General features: G+C 44.3%; 2 protein-coding genes across 4 annotated transcripts in view; both read left to right on the top strand.

The window, feature by feature from the left end:
• Window positions 1-485: 485 nt before the first annotated feature.
• LOC142576311 (uncharacterized) lies at window positions 486-4631 on the top strand. Of its 2 annotated transcripts, none has more exons than XM_075686389.1 (3): window positions 486-503; window positions 2798-2899; window positions 4054-4631. In XM_075686389.1, the coding sequence occupies exons 2-3, from the start codon at window positions 2830-2832 to the stop codon at window positions 4428-4430; spliced, it is 447 nt and encodes a 148-aa protein (XP_075542504.1). In that variant the 5' UTR covers window positions 486-503; window positions 2798-2829; the 3' UTR covers window positions 4431-4631. The 2 variants fall into 2 exon arrangements, with proteins under 2 accessions (XP_075542504.1, XP_075542503.1); XM_075686388.1 differs by lacking the exon at window positions 486-503 and adding an exon at window positions 1667-1775.
• Window positions 4632-12929: 8298 nt separating this feature from the next.
• LOC142576310 (uncharacterized) overlaps window positions 12930-20645 on the top strand; it is a 36946-nt gene continuing 29230 nt past the window's right edge. Inside the window, exons 1-2 of one of the 2 annotated variants that reach the window (XM_075686385.1) lie at window positions 12936-13036; window positions 13095-13181. The gene's annotated coding sequence lies outside the window, so the exon portion shown is untranslated. Of the gene's footprint in view, window positions 13037-13094; window positions 13182-20645 lie in introns of both variants that reach the window. The other variant, XM_075686387.1, reaches the window with a different exon arrangement.

Raw genomic sequence — 20645 nt, 5'->3', positions numbered from 1 at the left:
CGTGTCGATGGCTGATGTAGCTTGACATACGATGAGCCGGCGAAATGACAGAAAGGCATAAATAGGAGTGTTAAACATGCGGAAGAGGCAAGGACTTGCCATTTCATCGCAAGATGAGAAGATGATGATGCTGGTCTTATAATTGAGTTTTGTAACGCTGCAGTAATAGTAGCAGTTTCCAAAGATGCATCTCATTGCATGGTTTTGAACAGCGTTTAGCGGATTGAAAAGGCGTATTATACGAGGGTGTCAAATTGCGCATGCGTACTCCAGTGTGTGACCATCATGATCACCATGGTCACTCCAGTGCTCATGACATGGCAGAACCTCAGAAAAACAAAGGCTGGGATGTGAAAACCAAAACTGAGGAAGGAGAAGGAAATTCACAGGCTATGATTCACTGGCGTATGTATACACATTTCCTGTGAGTGGCATCCTTTGTATTCTTGGCATTTCCTCGGCTACAGCTGGGACGAACACACCTATGCGCTCTTTCATACACGGCAAGTATAAACGTACATGCGTACGCATGCCTGTCTGCAACCTTAGTAATAGAATATAGTGTCGCATGGGGGGGGGGGGGGGGTTCTGGTGCGGCAGAAACAGAGTTGAAATGGCGGTATTTCGGCTGTGAAAACATCTCACTCTTTCTGTATTATTTCACGGAAGCACTTGTGTTGCTTCTCTTGTTATCGTACACTCCAGAATCGTGTGTATACCATAGAACCGGACAGCTTGGCCAACTTCTGTTTGTCAAAAAACGAGGACTTCAGACTATATATGCCTAACCTATTCGCGAATCATTTCGAATTTGCAATAAACAGTGGTCTTTTAACTGCGTTTCCGTCGCCGCCTTGTTTGCACTGTGTCCGTGAGCACCGTTTTGTTTGAAGTAAAGAATGCCCGGCATCTACCAAGCACGCCATGCAAACTTGGCTCTGAACACGACGATAATAGATCAAGACGAATTAAGAAGGGAAGAGTATTGTTGTACTATTCAAGGCAAACTAAATATTTCGTAAAAGCAATAATCTAAAATTAGCAACGCGGAGTTTGTAGTGATTACTTCGACGCAGTTCTGACGGTCATCCGTGTTTCCTTTTAGCTATTAGCTGAGAATCCTATCCTATTAGCTGATAATCCTGCGCGGGAAAGTTAAATTCTCAGCCCACTAAATTGTAGCAGATGAGTTATGTATGCGAAAATTGCACAGAGTTCATTAATGCTTGCGGTTCTATTGCGCGGCTTCCATGTCACCTGTGGAAAAGTAATGTGTGTTGCGCTGCACTAGCGCACTAATTATCCCGTCAGGACTGTAGCTACACTTCGGCATTCTAGCGTATGTATAACAATTTGACTCGCCGGTTCCCCGAATAGTTATTGTAATTTTTATACCAGTTCTTTTTTCATGATATCTCAATGGCGTGCACCTGAAGTATTATTCCTTGCGTTCATGGGGACTGAGATCTTCATATTTTATTTAACTCTATCGCTCTCTCTCTCTCCGATGTGTTTTCAACGGGAAACGCAAATGGTAGTATAACACACGCAGCTGGAAGAGCAGACGACTCTCGTTGTTTTTGTTACCGTGTTTTCCAGCCTCGTTCACAAGGTGGCCGCCGCCACCTTGGTAAGTTGCACGTGACGTAAGTTCCACGTGACGAATAATTATCGCATCCGTTTGATGGCGTATAAAAAGTCGGAAATTTGTTGAAACACCAGCAACATTTGGTCGTCTCGTGTTGGTTGGTACCTTTGTAGGTTCGACTCCCTTGGTATGTATACATTAATTATATCGTGTCTTTCGGGAAACCACATGGACTGATGATGTGACGGGCTAATGTCGAGCATGTGGAAAAAAACAAGCGATTTTCTTCTTTCAACATAATCTTAACCTAGAAGCGTATTATGTAGAATTGAGGCAAATTGAGAATGCGCAGTTACACAGCGCTATAAATGCTTTACAGTGCTAAGTGCAAAACCTTTTAAAGTTGTTGCAACGAAACGCAGGTTACATCATGACACTCGCCTTAATTTGTCAGTCATAGCCGCCGCATACCAATAAAACCTTAGATGGGTGCAATATGAGAGCAGTATTCTCACTGTTCTCCTTTTCATATTTCGTCGATGGTACGAGTGGCACTCAATCTACTTTATCACCAGGATCGGCTAGTAGAGAGCGCCACTGATGAGAGTAAAATATAGCGGAATCAATCGTAACATTATACCAAATTTCGTTTGCTTAGTAACCACTGTTTTTGTGTCAGAACGGTTACTTAGCGGCTACTTCGCTGGCGGTTTTATCCGGACTGCTCTGCTGGTGGTACTTTTCTTTTTTTATTGCCAGTACTTAAAATTATGCAAACGATCCAGTGGAAATTTGACGTGTTATTAAACAGTACAGTTGGCAGTTATTTTTTTGCATAAATCGGCAGGAGGAAGGTACCAGAAAAGAATGCAAGCGCACTGCTTAGTTTACTGTGTACTTTTATTTGTCAACGTTCGGGTCACGAAAGCGCTCATGACATCACTGCCTATTTTTCTGCTGTCTGAACCACAGCGGTTCCATTCTGGATCGTAATTTTTTAAAACTTGAACATTGCGTAATACTGCATCATGAAAATTTGTCCGGGTATTGAACTGCGCCATTTTCTATTGTTAATTCCTTCGCTTAGTGACAACGTATTCAGTGATTCATTTATAAAGTGCATTTTCAACATAACCGACGTAGTAAAGTGTGATACGACGTAAGATGTGCGGGGAGAGATTTTGATGCTTTCTCTTGCTTTTGTTCCAGATAAGTGAAGAACATCCAATAAGGTGTTCATCATGACGACGTGTAAACCCAATCAGAGCCTGAAGACCATAATATTTATAGCCATCCTGTGCTTTTCGTGTGGTAAGGGCAGTCTCGAACTAATTTTTATTCTTCTTTTCATTTACCGTACCATAGGTGTTGAGTGGGATCTAAGGATGGGTAACTCCGAAGTAGTTTAGGCTTCGAAGTGAATCTTTATTAAGCACGAGACAATTCATGCACTCTGTCCTCGATCGAAGCCATGTTCCGGTAATGAACCCGTGACCTCGTTCTCAACAGCCTAAATCAAAGAGCGACAAGTCTAAAGGCTTCAACCAGTCAGTTATTGGAAGCAATAATGGGCACCCCGTGGGAAAGGAGGGCTACACTTTCGCGTTGTCTGGTCGCTGTCTTACGGGATGTGCCCGTTGTCACCCTTAGTCACTGAGCCATCCGAGTAGTTTACCCTGGTTTGAATTGAGCCGAGTCGGGTTGTCAATTGTGCATGATGTCCCGTTACGGTGGCTGAGTAGCTATAATGCTCTGCTCGTGGGAGTGACGTGGCAGGTTAGATTTGAATCCGAGGCAGCAGCATTCGAGTGGGGTGTAGATAACAAAGCCCGCGCATACTGTTTAGGGTGAACGTCACAAAACAATATGGTAAAATTTATTCCCGAGACTTCGACTACAGCGCCTCCGATAGATGATGTGTACTCTCAGGTGTTAAATGCAATCAATCAATCAATCAATCAATCAATCAATCAATCAATCAATCAATCAATCAATCAATCAATCAATCAATTTGCATAAAATTGTGTTCTCATTTTGTAATGCCAGCTATGTTTGATACAGTCAGCTGCTTTGCCATTCGGTTCTCAAGGTAGCGTCGATCAAGATATGCTAACAGTATCACTTTTAGCCTGTCTTCTAGAACCTTTGGGAAAAAGAAAATTTATTACACTGAAAAGCGAAAGTGCATGCAGCGCCTTTAGTCACGCGCAACAGTACCTGCGGCGTATTTTCGGCGGTGCTGCCGCAACAGGAGCCTCCGCGAAATCTCTTGAGCCGGATTCCCCGTCGCACCGAGTTAATGCGGAGCGGTACTCTTTGCATACATCGCATCGAGTTCTGAGTGGCTATGGCGGTGTCTTATTTTATAGTTCACGTTAGAGAGATGAGGTTTCTGTGAGACCAATGTGTAGTTCTGGTCTTATTTCGAATCATACACAGTATGCTCTTTCGTCGGTGCCTTGCAGGAACAATGAAGAGCCTGGGAACAAGTGCGGCTGGAATCCTGCATGCAATAGAGTCCATATTTGGCCAAGAAGGGTCATCAGGTTCTGGCACGGGTGGTAGTGGCAGCTCACCAGGCGGAGGCAGCAGTGGAACAGGGGGGATTGGCTCCTGGCTTGGAACGGGCGCTGACGGAAGCCTTTCGGGTACGGGGAGCTCTGGAACAGCGGGAATTCCTGGTCTCGGTGGCAGTGGAAACACAGGAACGATGACTGGCTCGGGAACGATTGGAAGCGGTGGTTCGTCTGGTACGGGTGGCGCTGCTACTGGTACAGGAACTGGTGGGCTCGGAAGTATCCCAGGCATCGGAACAAGTGGCAATGGCATTCCTAGTGGATAGATCACTGACATGCATGTATGACTCGGTGTTGCGAGATGTACAAGTTATAGCGTTAATGCTCTACTTGGGACAAGCTACTAATGCCAAACAACAGATGGAATGGTTACGGTGGGACACTAATTTCTGGGAAACCAAACTCGAGCGCGTCTGTTTCTTTGTTATCTGTTGTGTTAATAAAATGGACATAAAGGAGGAAAATTACTTATTTGCTTTTGATGACAACGTTTCAAGAGCCACAAGTTGTCATCATACCTATAGATTTTATTTGTTTATTAAGACATACTGCCATCACCTTTCGGTGATTTTACCAGGGGGTTAGATAATGATATAATTACAAAGAAATAAATGACGTATGCATGAACATATAATAGATACAGGTTGTACAATAGGTACGATAGATAAAAGCTATCAAGGGCGCAAGAAATATCGATATAGTAAATGCATAAAGGTTTAGGTTATGCGGGGTCCGTTTGGGAGTATATAACACCTTTGTTCAGAGAAAACTAATGACAATAGGATACAAGTAGGTACAGTTCACTTCAACACAATTTATTTAGCAAGTTCATGTTCTAAATGTGAGGAAAACGATGACAACGAGGGTGCTGAAAAACAATAGCAATAATTAGGTTATTCCAGTCGACCATGGGGCGAGGTAAGAATGAATAATTAAAGCAATTATTGCATGTGCGAAAAGGGGTTATAGTAAGGTCGTGTTTCTGCCTAGTGGGGTATACCGAGGAAAAAGAAAAAAAAAGATATCTATGTAAATTTTATAATGACCATTAATCTATTGGCATAAGTACTATGGCATAATGGCATATGGTATGGCATATGGTACTATGGCATAAGCCTTGAACAACGTTATCTTAAAGATAAAGGCGCAAGTCGAGCTCTGTTTAAAAGGTGCGTAACTGAAGTCCTTGAAAAAGTGTCATATATAAAACGCGCCACTCGCCTTTGCACTTTTATAGTTGGTAATATTGCATTTAGTAAAAGGATCCGATATGATCGTGGCGTAATCTCTGATTGGTAATACAATTGATTTGCAAGCTAAAAGGCGGACTTGTTCCAGCTCAGATCACTCGATGTATAAAGCCCCAGGTAGGTATGATTAGTTATTTTAGAAATAAATACATCTTTAATGTTGCACCTAGCATGCAGAGGAATTTTCTTATGAGTAATCTTCATAGAGACAGTTTTATCAAAGTTCACTATTTGGCATTTTTCGCACTAGGAGGATATCTTATGAAATGCCTGAATTAACAGCAAGTGATCGGATGTACTATGAACTTCAGGGTGTAAAACACAGCCATCTGCATGAAGCTTGACCTTAGCCGGAATTTGTGTCACAATATCATTAATACACAAAAGAAACAACAAAGGACCAAGTACTGAGCCTTGGGGAACACCAGAATGAACCTTCACATGTTTGGAACAAACAACAAACAATCGCGGAAAGAAACAAATTGTTCCCTTTTAGTTGGGTTTGAAGAAAAGCAACGCATAAACATTTTATTGTTAACTACCTTGTCTAGTTTGAAGCACTAATTTTTTGTGCGATACCTTGTCAGAGGTTTTGGAGGAATTAATAAATATAGCATCTCTTCGTTTGCCATGGTGAACAGATTTCGCAAAATCGTGTACGGTTTTGTGGAAGCTTGGGCAAGTTGGTGTGACATCCTTTTTTCCACAGCGCAAGGGACAAGGAGCAGACGAGTGCACATACACAGCGCTGAACTTACAAATGGTTTTATTGAGGTGATTTCCACTGCCTAAATACGGTGGCAACCAATCTCAAATGAAAATGCACAAAGATGTACAAAACTGGCGGGAACGACAGTACCTAAGTACAGGGCTACAGTGGCACATGAGCAGCCGTGCACGGGTTCCCTATTTATCTTCAAGAAAACACAGTTCATTTTCTTAGAGAGCTATTGAGGGCACCGCTTACGCATTTCTCTTTGAATTTGTGGATTTCATGGGCTTCAATAATCTCTCTAGTGTGTATGTGCACGCGTCTCGTCCTATTGCTTCGAGCTCTAGAAAAAAGCCTGTACGATTTCAACAGTGCAGGGTTGCAAAACATTTCTGAATCCGTGCTGATATATAGTTAGGAAGTTGTGTTCATCAAGAAATTCAAGGATGTAGTTGCTCATTATATGTTTCATTATTTTGCAAGATGTCGAAGCTAATGAAACTGGTCGACAGTTCGCAGCGTGGTTCATCATCTTTCACGCACAATAAGACACGCACGGTGAAGTTCCCGGTCGTATCGTAATTAGCTGCCTTACTTCACTAGATTTCAGCATGGGTAACCTCCCTGCCCTTTTCCATATGACTTCTCTTTCTCTCTCTTTCTCTCTCTGTGTACTTAATATAATTGCTTTCGCGACCCAATGTAGGGAAGTTGAGGAGTAACAAGAGAAGCACAGGTGCGCGAATTTGTGTACGCGAATATTCCTTTGTGTGTATTTTCTTAAATGGCTTTTGCTCTGAGCATTACGATCACAACTAACATGTCAGAATATAGGAGTAGGCGGAGCCACATATAGGCACCAACCTCGTTTTGAATACAGTTACAATTGAAAGAGAAAAGTTAGATTCACCGCACACGGCTTCGTAGCTATGGAAGTTCGCTGCTGAAAACGAGGTCGAGGGTATGATTCCCGGCTGCGGCGAAGACCGAAATTCGATAGAGGCAGACGCAAGAACGTTCGCGTGCTCAAACTTCAAAGCATGTTGGATTACGTCAGATAGTCGAAACGAAATCTGTCGCCCCAACTGTATAGATGGCGTGTCTCGTGGTCAGCGTGCTACAGCGTGCCTCATCGCCCTAGTGTTTCTTCGACAGATCAATCCCAATTTATCTATTTTATTTATTTACAAATACTGCAGCCCGGAAGGGCTATTGCAGTAGTGGGTGAACACACAATGTGAGAAAGAAAATCACCATACAAAAGAAGCATATGTGAGTAACATGAATAAGGGGAGCACTCAATGGCATCCCCAAATTCTCTATGTGGTAAACAACGGATGGAACCAGGCAGGTCATTCCAGAGTTCAATTATCCGAGGAAAAAAACTGTATTTAAAAGTGTTGGTGCGAGCAAAAAAGACGGATAAATTTAAGTTATCGCTGTTTCTCGTGATTAGGGGCTTTGCACGGGTCGGATATGTGTTAGGGGACGCACAATGTGGAGAGTAAAATAGAGAGTGCAGAAGTTTCAGAGAATTAATGTGACGACGATGGGAAAGAGGGGTTAAACAGAGCATATTCAGATGAGATGACGGTGAAAACATTCTGTCATAACGGTGGTGTATGAAGCGAACCGCCTTTTTCTGAACAGATTCAATTTTGTAGATGTCCGAAATTTTGTAAGGGTTCCATATGGTAGCCGCATATTCAAGAATAGGTCTTACAAGTGTTTTGTATGTAATGAGTTTAGTTTCTTTGGGTGCAGCACGTAGAGTTCGGGTTAGGTAACCAAGTTTTTTTAGTCCTTTGTTGCAAGTTTTTAGAATATGTTCTGACCAGGATAATCTCGGAGTGAAAAGGAGGCCTAAATACTTATATTCACATGCGCGCTGCAGAAAAGTGGATTTATAAGAGTAATTGAAATATGAACAATGAGCAAGCTTGTGAAAGGACATGCCGACTGTTTTTTTGAAGTTAATGTTCATTTGCCAGAGTTCGCACCATTCACAAGAACTTATAAAAGATTGATTCAGAGTGTTATGATCGTTAGGTGAAGAAATGACATTGTAGAGAACGCAGTCGTCAGCGTAAAGCCGAATTTTTACTGAAACAGAGCTTGGAATGTCGTTAATATAAAGCAAAAAAAGCAATGGCCCTAAAATAGAACATTGGGGCACACCGGAAGATACTGATGCGTCAGGAGAGTTGAATGAATTAAAAGAAACATACTGTGAATGATCATAAAGAAAACTACGGATTCAGTCAACGAGAAGAGGGTTATTAAGGATAAGGCTTAGTTTATGTAATAGTTTAGGATGTGGTACAGTAACAAATGCTTTGGAGAAATCAATGAAGAGCGCATCTACTTGATGACCTAAATCAAGAGCAAAACTGATGTCATGTGTAAATTCTGTTAATTGAGTCACTGTGCTAAAATCACTACGAAATCCATGCTGAGCGCTGCATAAAATGTTATTAGACTCGAGAAAAGTGATAATGTGTTTATAAATTATGTGTTCAAGGAGTTTGCATGCATGAGAAGTTAAATAAATGGGTCTATAATTTAGAAGAGGTTGTTTCTGCCCAGATTTGAACAATGGAATGACTATAGCCCGTTTCCATGAAAAAGGAACTGTACAAGTAGATACTGATTTCTCAAAAATCAATGTGAGGTATTGACACGTCCAAAGCGCATAACGTTGAAGGAACACATTGTTGACATTGTCTGGACTGCAGCCTTTTTTGTTGTCAAGATTTAAAATAAGGTTCAGGACTCCTTGCTTACATATTGTAACATTGTTAATTGCACAGGACATGTTAGTTGTCGTGGAGTAGGGAGGAATTACGCCATTGCCCTGTGTGAATACAGATTGAAAATATTCATTGAACGCTTTAGCAATAGGTCCAGGATCACTTATTTCGGAATCATCTAATAGAAATGTCTGGGTGGTGTTTTTCATTGGCGAAATTCAGCTCCAAAATTTTCGTGGGTTATTTTTAATTAAATTAGGTAGAGTGAACTGATAATAAAAGTTCTTAGCTGCGTCAATTTTTTAACGGAGTTCTTCCTTCATAAAGCGCAACTGGTCATTTGTTTCGGCATTCATGTGGCACTTCCGACGTGCTCTGGCTACTCGACGCTTCAAATGCAGTATTTCCCTTGTCATCCAAGGAAGGTCAAGATTTTTCTTTTTGTTTTTAATGGCACATAGCGCTCTATGCAAGTATGAGCAATGTTTTCAAAATGGGATACTATAGCACTGATATCACTGGCAGTGCATAACCGGGAGAATCTGTCGAATGAAATGCTTAATGTTTCAAGTATGGACGTATCATTTGCATGATTATAATCGTAAGAACTGGTACATTCATAGCGGCGCCTTGAAACTGAAAGATTAATAGTAGCAATAACAGCTTTGTGACCGGAAATACCGTCCGTAATCTCACACTCAAAGCCACTTGCAAAGAGCGGTGCATTTAGGAAAATCAAATCTAGTATGGAGGACTCTCTAGTAGGGTTAGATACAATTTGTTTTAATCCAAGGGATAGTGAAAATTCAAGCAACTCTCTAGAAAGAGAAACTGCGCCAATGACGAATGAATCAAAGCTGAATTGATAGGATGGGTAGGATTGCCCATTCAGCCCGCGTATGAGCTTGACGTGGCTGAGCTGGAACGGATCGCGCCGCTAGCATCTTTTCTGCAGCGTCCATGTGCGCTGCTTGATTCGACGGCGCCAAGCTGTAGCTCATGCTAATCGGTGAAGTTCAGTCCTCGGTGGGAATCTAGATTAAGGGATGTGTAGTAAGAAGCTCTTGTTGATCATAGTTACCGCGACGTAGACCTCAAATGTTTATACCGGAGCGTATCTGTATCTATTTTCGAGGCATTTTTGGTCCACGAGTGCCCGGAGCATAGGCTGCTTTTACGCACGAAGTGTTCACAGGGAGCTAAACAAAAACAGCAAAAAAAGGCGCTTGTTGCGCAGGACGTGCTCGAAAATGAAAAAAAAAAGAGCAGCCTGCAACCATTGGTGCCCCATGGGAAGTGATGAATAAACACAGAAAGCAGAAGCGCCAGGTGGTATATCGTCAAGTAAAAAAAAGAAAGGAGCGATTGTCAGCCGAAAGTCACTGCGCAGAGGCACTTTCCACTGCGTAGTTATGTATCGCGTTGCTCACTAAGGAAAACAGTCGTGTACACTTGGAAAAACAACGATGAAAAAATCAGAAGAAAGGAGAGTACGCCAGGTGTTTTGTAAAAAGCTTCCGTATGGTGAAACTCGCTACACAGAGGCCACTTCAACTGCGCAGTTATTTGTCGCATGCCTTTCAGTGTAACGGACATTGCGACGCAGAGTGATTTCTCTGGGCTGCTAGTAAACAAACGGTTGTGTGCCGTACCACATGACATGCAATTTCAACTCGTTCCGGGAGGAGAGGTTTTATGCACGGGTCGACTTGAACTGGCTCACTCAGGCTTGTTACTCTGCATGTGGGAAGACGGAAGGAGAGCAAATGTAGTGATGAATGATAATGAGGAGAAGGAAGGGAATGGATGTACATGTACAGTGCGGACCTCTGTTAACGGGAGCACTCTAATGTGCGGCTGCGTAGCTGTGCTGACACTCTAGCTCCAAATGCCAGCTGAAGTTACATGAATACACTGCGTAGGTGTGTGGAAAAGTGGCCAGCGTCACCAACCATAAGTCCCCTGCTGCAAAGCTTCACCATTGTAAACTTGCGAGGGTTAAAGATGCGCCCAGGCTCTACAGATCACGTGTCCCCATTAAGTGTGGACCGCAATGTGCATTATACAGCGGCCATAGCCACTTATACAATCCCGTGACACCGAGGAATTGCCATTACGTTATAGTTGCATACTTTGCAGTCGTAGTATCAGGCAAAGGGCCGAGAAGAGCGCCCTCGACAGTACTTGCTTAGCAGACTTAATTTGCACATGTACGTCACAGAAGAAAAATAATTGCGATTAGTTCCTTCAAAAAGTCAATTTGATTGCAGTAACCAATCACATCCCCACAAAGTGAGGGGTTTGTAAATGCTATCGATTGCTTCTGGATTACTTTCTTCCCCACTCTTATTTGTATTGCACGAATGCAGCAAATAGGAAAAGCTGGCCTGGCTTTCTCGGTGCGTCCACTGCGGCACTTTACGCGTTGTTTGTCTTCACTAACAGTTGATTTCCGAAATTTTCGTTGGCCATCTTTTTTCGTTTCCTTGTGGAGACATCAGCAGCGAGACTGAAAACTTGCTGGAGGGAATGCGGTGGTATTATATACGAACACCTTGTACATAAGAATGTAGTCACTCAGTGGCGCGATGCTCATGTCTCGGTACTCGATGCATTGCTGCCGGGGCTGGGAGAAGGCGCTCCTGGTAGGGCCAATGGAAAGCTGAAAAAAATCGTCAATCGCTGATTACCTGCTGTCAATGTCAGAAGTTGTCATTGCTATCGAGCCACATCAGTTCGATTTGTCGGTTAGTATCTGTTGGATCGTTAAAGATGAGGAAGCCAATACTAAGCGCTTGAGTCTGCCTGTCTGTAACATGCGCATCCGCAACTGCGGGCGTTGTACTGTGGCTCCGAAAAACATAGGAGCTCTAAGATCCATCACCTGTCACAGTTCATCCTGTCGATGTAGTAACTGGTTGCATGTAATCGGTCACTGAACAAGTCCTTGCATTAAATGAGTAAAGTAAGTAAAGCAAATGAGTAAGGAGTAAAATAACTAATCAATCAAGTAGAAAATTGCAACAGAAACTGCAATTCATAACAAGTAATTATTCACATGTAATTCGTTACGCACAAGTGTATCTTACCGGAGCTGTTATGCAGCTTCGTCAGGCACCCTACCCCCCCTTCCTTCCACCCCACTCCCTCCTCTAAATAATGTGCACTCTGCACCAAGAGTACGGAGACCAATGGTACCATGAGATTTTTTTTTATTCGCAGCATGCGCATGGAGGCTGCAATAAAGTAGTTGCAGCATACATGCACGCGCTGACCAGTGCAATGTATAGTGAAGCAACTCCACGTTGCTGAGCTGTGCTAGAAAATGTTTCTTTGTTGATGCTGTGATCTGAAAACTTTTGCTCGCGAGGGTGAACGCTTAAAACAATAGGAAGAACAAATTTTCACTACAGGTTAAATGTGTTCCCACATCGTTTATGTTATCGATATGTCGATGGCGTAATTAAGGCCCACAAGTAGCGTTTATTCAGAAGGATTACGAGCTGTTAAACCATGATACTTCATAACTGCGGGTAATGCCGCCGCTGCAGACAGCAAGCGCAGCGCCCTAATCCGTTCGCTATTCGCGTTGCTCACCAGAGCTCAGTACGACCGAGCCTCTTTGCGGTGCTTCCGTATTACGATATGGTGCGGCGTATTACCCACGACGGTGAAGTCCAGCTGTTAGAAGCGGGGCGCATAATTAAAAGTAGGCAAACGAGGGAGAAATGACAAGCATCTCGCTCGCATGCGTCCCGTCTTCTTCGTATGTGTATGTGTTCATTTGCGCCCTTTTTCTAATAGCTGTGCTACAATTTATATTAGAAGTACTCCCACAACCGTGAGCTTTTATAAGAACGTGGAGCATCGGTACGCGCAACACAGATGGCATAGCAAGGGTTGCCCTTGAAATGTTTGCAGCTCGAACGCGGGGTAGTTTTTTTCGCGATTTGCTAGTTCGCAGAGGATACGACATGACTGTCACGTGATTTTTGCCGTCACGTCATTTGTGCTCTGCTATTATGTTTTTTTTTGTGCTCGTCTCACGTGACGTCATTCCTGGCAGGAAGTTTTTGCGCGCGAACAAAAGTGGCGCTGCCCCGGTGGAGTGCGCCATCTCAGTGAATACGTCCGAGTGAGAAAGCGCAGCATTCAATCAGGTGAGTTACTGCATGTTTTTCGTTTAAAAGTTTTTTTGATTGGTATCTTTTTATCCAGAAGAGAATACGCTTTCTGACCAATTTATCTGCGCGGAAGATTACTTCCCGTGTTGCCCACTGAATACACGGAAGCGGCAATGTTAAGGTAAGGGAATTATAGGTGTGATGTTCGTTTTCATTCTCCGAGGAATTTCTTCGTAAAATGAGATTGAAAGAAAGTTCTGCGCGGCGATTTTACGACTTTTCTGTTTTAACTGATGACCTTAATTACTGGGTATCAACTACTTTCTTCATAAACACACACAGTAGTTCGGCATGTGCGTGTTTTTTTTTTCTAGTCCATTCCATAGCTCACTTATTTGGCACTACTACCAAATCGCTCCGCCTTCCTGCCCTAGTTGTGAGTTATGAACGTTAGAATAGTAGCCATATTTCTGGCGCTTTTGTCAACAAAGTTAGATTTACAACTTTTGCAACTTATCGTGGTTGATGGACTTCTTTAAAACGGGGCTTTCGAAAGGGTACGCGGTGTAGTAATTTCAAGATCATTTTTCTTTCGGCTGTTCTAATCATAAATAATCAATGTGCACACGCCTTATGAGGTCCTCGTGGTTTTCGTGACGTCGGTGACCTCCCGCTTGAGGGGGGGGGGTAGTTTGAAAAAAATTTCGACCCAATGTGGAGGGCTGATTGCACAGAAAGAGAATAGAAACAGTTCGTAACAGCTTTCCTTCATAACATCCCTGGTGTACATGTACCAAATAATGTAAACAAGCTTTTTGTTCTCGAACATACTCCTCAAAACTTTTAATTTCACTTTCTTTTTTTTAATTGTGAGTATTTAATATCTGCTTCGATATTCCGTGGTCGTTTCTCTATACGATTCAATTAAAAATTTCACTATTCGAACGCCCCCGTACGCCCCCATTCCTTCCCCCTCCTGAAAAAAACTTGCGGATGTGTGATGCGGACAAGTCAATAGCACTCTGTAACACGTCGCCATCTTAGGGGAATATCGATAAAGTTTACTGTGCCGAACTGGTCGGCGAACCGGCTCAGTGTTGCATAAGGGTTCGGGAATCGGTACAGTATTTAACTTCTCCGAACGGGAACTGAACCTGAACGAAGCCGCAGTCCGTTGGACGTGAACCCGAACCAAACCGGCATTTTTTTTTGTTGGATTCGACACCTTGGTTACAACGCTGTAACTCACTAATAAAAGCGTTGTCACAAGTTTGGAAAGTGCCCATTGTGAGGCATCCAAAGCGAGCAAAATTGATGTACTACACGGCACATTAAAATGTACCGCTAATATGTGAGTAGAAATTTTTCGAAATACTCGTAAGCATTGTGACAACGTAACGTAATCTTTAAGCTTATAGATCACAATTTTCCTATATAAATCTTTAACAGATGTAATACATGGTAGGGGGATAGCTGTTATTGGTGCACAGCTACAAATTTGTAAATTATGCGCGTGTTGTTTAATCGCACCAATTTCTGGCAATTCTTCAAAAAAAAAATGGAATCCAGGCTCTAAATTAAAATTGCACTAGTTAGAATCAATACAGGTAATGTCTTTGTCTTAAATGGCCTTTAAACCACCTCCGATAGTCTAAAAACAATCGCGTGCTCCTCTCCACTCTGTTCCTATTTCTTTAAGCCGTCGCGATGCCAGCGCGATCGTGCACGTGACGACACCAGCGCAGTACCTGTTGATTGGCCCTTGTAAGCGAGAAATTAGTTCCGTTCAGTTGGCCAGAATGCCTTCGCCATGCAATGGCACACCTGCTATTCCCCGTCTCACTCAGCAGTTGTGCGCAGTCAAGTGGTTTCACTACGTGTGGAATTCCTTGCATTGTAGTCGACATGGCGACAGTTCTCCTGGTCAGAAAACATGATGATTAAGTTGAGCTATCTGACCAAGTCAACATGAAAAAGCGCGGATGCGTTTCAGATCACATACGGGTTCATTGGTCACACGGTCAGGAAGCTTCCCCGAGGAGGAGCAGGAGTAGATCTTAATGAAGAGAAAGGAGGAGAGGTCGGCCTGGAGAGCGTGTCTCTAGCCTGATACTCCTCACTGGGGAAAGGGGAAGTGGGAAATACAGGGAAAGGTATGTGGCGGGTGATTATGTTATGTTACAGTGAGATACTATATATACGTTGTCCAATATGCGGATGTGCACTGCAGACGCAATACACGCAAGAGTAATCTTGTCCACGCAAAAAGTAATCGTGTCACAAAAAGTTATTGCGCAAACACATTTCGTACTGACTGCACGTCTCACAGGTTCCAGAGGCGATCGTCTAAACCAGTCTCACTTAGAAATTTCAAAAGTGATTTTATGGCACGTTGGGCACAGTCAACACTCCTCCACGCGCCCAAAAGGTTTTCTTCCGAAACGGGGCGGGAGTCCAAACAGTCAACAGTAGATTTGAGTGTTCTTCGTTCGGCCGCATATTGAGGGCACACGCACAGCACCTGAGCTATTGTCTCGGGAGTGTGACAGGCGCTACAGTCAGGGTCCCGTGCTTGTCCAATCTTGTGAAGGTATCAGTGGGTGTATGCCACACTCAGCCGTAATCGATGAATGAGTGTTCCCTGGCCTCTCCGCAACCGAAGTGGAAGCAGGAATTGTAAACCAGCGTCAAGTTTATGGAAGCGCTGTTGCCGATGTTCGGGGTTGTCCCAATGTCGCTCCATAGAGGTTTTGATGGCGTTATGGAGCAAGGCGTTAATGTCACACCGGGAAAAATGAATTTTTATAATGGTTCCGTCAGTGTGCGCCTTTCTTGCTTCCGCGTCAGCCTGTTCATTTCCAGCTATTCCACAATGGCCAGGAATCCACTGCACCACGATGGTATGCCCGGAATGAGGCGCCTCAGCAGGCAGAGACATGATGTCATAAAACAGAGGACTATATGGGGTTGTGTCATTCATATAATTGCTGATGAGTTGCAGTGCTGGTTTTGAGTCACAGAACCCTGTCCAATTCTCGAGGTTTTGTTGCAGTATGCAGCGAATGGCTTCTCGAACTCCGGTCAACTCAGCTGCTGTAGACGACGTCCTGTGTCTTATCTTGAACCGTTGTGCGATCGCCATTCCTGGTACCATGTAGGCCGCCGCGGAATAGGTCTGTGTCACAGAACCATCCGTAAAAATATGTTCGGAATATGCATACATGTAAGCAATGTACGATAACACGCGATGCGTGAGCCCAGCAAGCGGCATTTCCGACTTCTTCGTTATTGCAGGGATTGAGAGTCTCACCGTTGGCTTTGCCATCGCCCAGAGTGGAACTTCGGGCATGTCATACGGTTCGAAGTCCGACGGCAATAAGTTTTGCTGCGACAACACAGCTTCTGAGTAGGCGGCGACAGGCCGTATGCTTGTGACGTTCGTGAGTGGATGATTCCTGTGTCTAGTCAGTAGCCTTAGATGCACTCGCAATGGCTCATGTTGCAGATAAAGTCGAGCTGGGCATGGACGTGCCTCTGCAATAGTGCCCCAAGTAGACGCACATCGTGGTAGTCCTAGACAAATTCTCAGTGCGCGAGCTTGAGCACTTCCAAGTGTGCGTACAGCAGTTGTACTAACCCGAGAAAGTACAGGCGCACTGTAACGGAAGTACTCAACAAAAAGTGCCTGGTAGAGCTACAGAAGAGATGATTTGGATGGCCTCCATGATTTCCCACACATATGCTGAATGATCTGAGTAAAGCTGTCCAGCTTTTTTCATAATCCAGAGAGGTGCTTCGACCAAGATAAGTCACGGTCGATGATGACTCCGAGAAACTTGTAGTGGGTTACCGAAGGTATCGCCACGTAGTGGTGACGTTGAAGAACACAGTAGCAATACTGTGAACGACAAAACTAACTTTTATTGGGCGGACTTGTGCCCACAAAACAGGCTACACTTATAGCACAACGATAGCGGCGAACATGGTCGGCGATCGTCGAAAATCTGATCAGCGGGTCAAGCTCGTCGGCATTTATACAGCAGTCGTCGAATGTTCCAGACTAATCGTTGGGACCCGCGTGCCTTCCACAAAATTCTACACCATTCGCGTCAGGCAATGAAATCAGATAACACAAGTTTCGGCGACAACAGACAGCGGATAGAAGCATCGGTAACTTTCCAGAAACTTCGGATACATGCAAGCGCGCCCCGCGCTGTGCGATAACATTTGTTAGGCGGCGAAAGGTGGTCGCCCGATAAAGATAAGTACACGTGTCAGTATAATCTTCCCATCGATCATAACGGGGTAGCAGGCCATTGACTTCCGTGTAAATGCCATGGTTACACTTTTTTCCGGTGCGAGTTGCAGTCCGCGACTGTTTAGGTATGTCGACGTTATTGACACCGCGCGCTGCAGCTTCGTTTGCACTTGCAAGCGCGTTAGGCTCGTGGTCCATATACAGATGTCATCTGCGTACACAGAGACAGAGACTGTGCCTGCGTGTTCTTTGACCAGTCCAATGAGAACGACATTAAATACGGTTGGGCTCAATACATCTACTTGAGGCACTCCACGATAGACAAGGTGGTTCTTTGTTTCACCGTCTGATGTTGTCATGAATATGGTTTTCTCTTGAGGATAGCTGGCTATCCACTGATGCATACGTCCACCGATGCCACATTCTTCTAGGGCATATAAAATTGCATCATATAGAATGTTGTCAAAAGCACCCTTGATATCAAGAAAGACAGCAGCCGTTAATCGACGGCGACGTTTCTAATGTTCAACAGTTGTTACTAGGTCAATGACGTTGTCGATTTACGACCTACCCTTTGGGAAGCCTGTCATTACGTCTGGATATATATTACGCTCCTCCAAAAACCACTCCAGGCGCGTCAAAACCATGCGTTCCATAGTTTTACCTTTGCAACTGGCAAGCGCCACAGGTCTGTAGGAAAGCATAGCATGGGGTGTCTTGCCTGGTTTCAATAATGCCACGATTTTGCTTGTCTTCCAGTGTGCAGACACAATTCCCAAGGACCAAGAGAGACTGTATAAAGCCAGAAGCTCTTCAGTCTCTTGAGGGCCTAGATGGCTCAAGGTAGAATAGGTAATGCCATCAGGCCCAGGCGCACTTGAGCGTCTTGAAGGGGAAATCGCCGAACGTAGCTCTTGCAGCGTGAATGGGAGGTCGAGACGATCGTTCATTGTTGGAGGAGCACACCTGAGCAATGAAGCTACCGATGTTCTAGATTCGGAGAGGAGTATGCAGCAATCTTCCTCGATTTCCTTCTCTCTGCGTGTCTGGATGATATCCAAAGCTCGGAAGGGACGTAGTTGTTGTGGAGGAGATGCTAGTGCACGTACAACATTCCACATTGTGGACAACAGTTTGCTTGGGTTCAGGATGGCGCAGAATGACCTACAACGTTCTCTGTCGAGTTTGTATAAGTATCTTTAAATTTTCTTTTGCACATGGCGTGATGTTCTCAAGTCTGATGTCAAGTTAGTTCGCTTGTATGTCCTCTCGCCGCGACGTCGGACTGCCCGCAGCTGACTCTTCATATATAACTCAGCGGATGTTCTTGAATTGGATGTTTGGATGATGCGTGTTGTTACGTGCATTGCTGTTCTAATGCGCTCTTCAATATCTTTCGGTGAAATTATGCAGTTGCAGGATTCTTCCAGCTTGTTCTGAAAAGCATCCCAGTCAGTGCGCCGCGTATGAAAACTTGGGAGTCTTGTAAACCATCTCAGTTGTACATAAGTAGGTAGGTGATCACTGCCATACGTTTCAGCATCTGTGCACCAGGCAGCAGAAGACGAAAGGCATCATGAAGCGATAGCTAAATCGAGCTGTACGTTGTGCCACGAAGAAATGTTGGTGAGCCGTCGTTCAGGATGTCAAGACCAGTGCTGCTTGTGAAGTTAAGAAGTTGTCTTCCTCGAACATTTGTGATCCTACTACCCCAAAAATGGTGGTGCGCGTTGAAATCACCTCCAATAATCTGAGGTCCGAGTCAAGAACAAGTTTCAGGTGTCCAGAGTCAAATCTTACCCTGGGAGAAATATAGCCACCGATGATCAAGATATCCGGCACTTTAGCTTCAGTGTTATAGAGACGTACTCGTTGCTGTTATGCACCGGAACTTGGTTTAGTGAATACGTGAGCTCACATCATACGCATAGTAAAACTTTGCTAGGATGCTAGGATTCCCACTTGTCCCAGACGCGAATTGTTCGTGGTTCGTGTCCAGAGAGTCTAAATGGCAATGTCATATTCGGCTCGCATATTACGATAACTGGAAATCGATGCTTGAGCACTCTCTGTTTAAAATCTCCCAGGCGACCTCGTAGACCTCGTGCGTTCCACAGGAATATCATGGAACCGCTTATCCTTTCCTGTAGTGACAATTTTGAAGTTCATGAAGCCATGGCGTTTTCTAGCTTTTATACAGCAGCAAGCACTGGTTATAGTGCATCAAGAATTTGCACCACAGCCTTGGCAAGGGGCGTCTTAACTTCCAAGAGCAGCATTCGCAAGGAACGAATCAACTGTGCAAGCATTGCCTTGATTTGCCCATCCGACGATTAAGGTTCATGTTCACGCTGGCTTTCCGGCAGCCCTTCTGTACTCCGAGATGGCAGGGAAGGCCATATAGTAGTGTCCTTGGTGTTCAGAAGAGTAGACGTGGTTAAAGGTGGCTCTTGCGTTTGAGGAATAGCAGGAGCGCGCGAAGACTTTTCATGGAGTACAGGTTGTCCTGTGTTCGATGCTGCTCTCCTTCTGCGATTACGTGAGCGCCTCTGGCGGAGGTGGACCTTAGTAGCCGCTTCTTTGTGTGTAGATCGATCTCGTACCATTTTTCTTAGCACGGACATTTCAGTCTTTAATTTTGAGCAGTCCTTCGACGTTGCCTCGTGCGGCCCATCGCAGTTAGGGCATTTCAAGTCAGAGCCAGCACACGTCAACTCATCGTGATCACCACCACAGCGGGGACATGTCATCTTGTTCACGCAAACAGCACTTACATGACCGATTTTTTGGCATTTACGGCACTGCAAGGGCCTAGAGGCGTATTGACGGACAGGATGTCTCACATAATCCACTTTTACATGTGTTGGTAAGGTCTCTCCCTCAAAAATAAGCTTTATGCACCTCGACCGTCCAAAACGGTGTATGTCTGTGATATGGACAGTTGAGCAGATTAGCGTTGGGAGACCTTCATTATCAATATCTGTATCTACATCGTAGATAACACCGGCGGTGGTGCTGCCTGCATGTAGGATGAATGAGCGGACAAGTATATTTCCTAGCTGAGTTACAGCTTTCAAAGTGTCGAGGATGGTTCGTGTAGTCACATCAACAGTAAGTATGTTTCTTCTGGGAATAATTCGGACCTCTCTGATTTGCCCTGGAGCCAGCCTCTCGTGATAGGCTGTGAGAGTTTGCCTATTGAGGGAATTGAGGTTGCCTGTAGCAGCGACGGGGATGTAGGCGATTGTGTACGCTTACTGTGAGGGCGGCTTATTGTAGTTAAGCTCACTCACGGTTGATGTCCTACGAAGTTTCCTCTTCAACCGACGATTTGTGACCTCGGTATATCCACCGTCAGAATCCACGTCGTCGACGTCTGAGCAGCTC

This window comes from Dermacentor variabilis, chromosome 3, assembly GCF_050947875.1.
Source record: "Dermacentor variabilis isolate Ectoservices chromosome 3, ASM5094787v1, whole genome shotgun sequence".
Lineage (NCBI taxonomy): Eukaryota > Metazoa > Arthropoda > Arachnida > Ixodida > Ixodidae > Dermacentor > Dermacentor variabilis.
The sequence above is the reverse complement of the archived record's forward strand: the minus strand, read 5'-3'. Positions and strand labels throughout refer to the sequence as shown.

What these genes read in the sequence shown, in the direction of transcription:
- LOC142576311 (XM_075686389.1), top strand. Translation starts at nt 2,830, where the DNA reads ATGACGACGTGTAAACCCAATCAGAGCCTGAAGACCATAATATTTATA. An exon ending in CATCCTGTGCTTTTCGTGTG is followed by an intron (nt 2,900 to 4,053) that starts GTAAGGGCAGTC and finishes GGTGCCTTGCAG; the next exon opens with GAACAATGAAGAGCCTGGGA.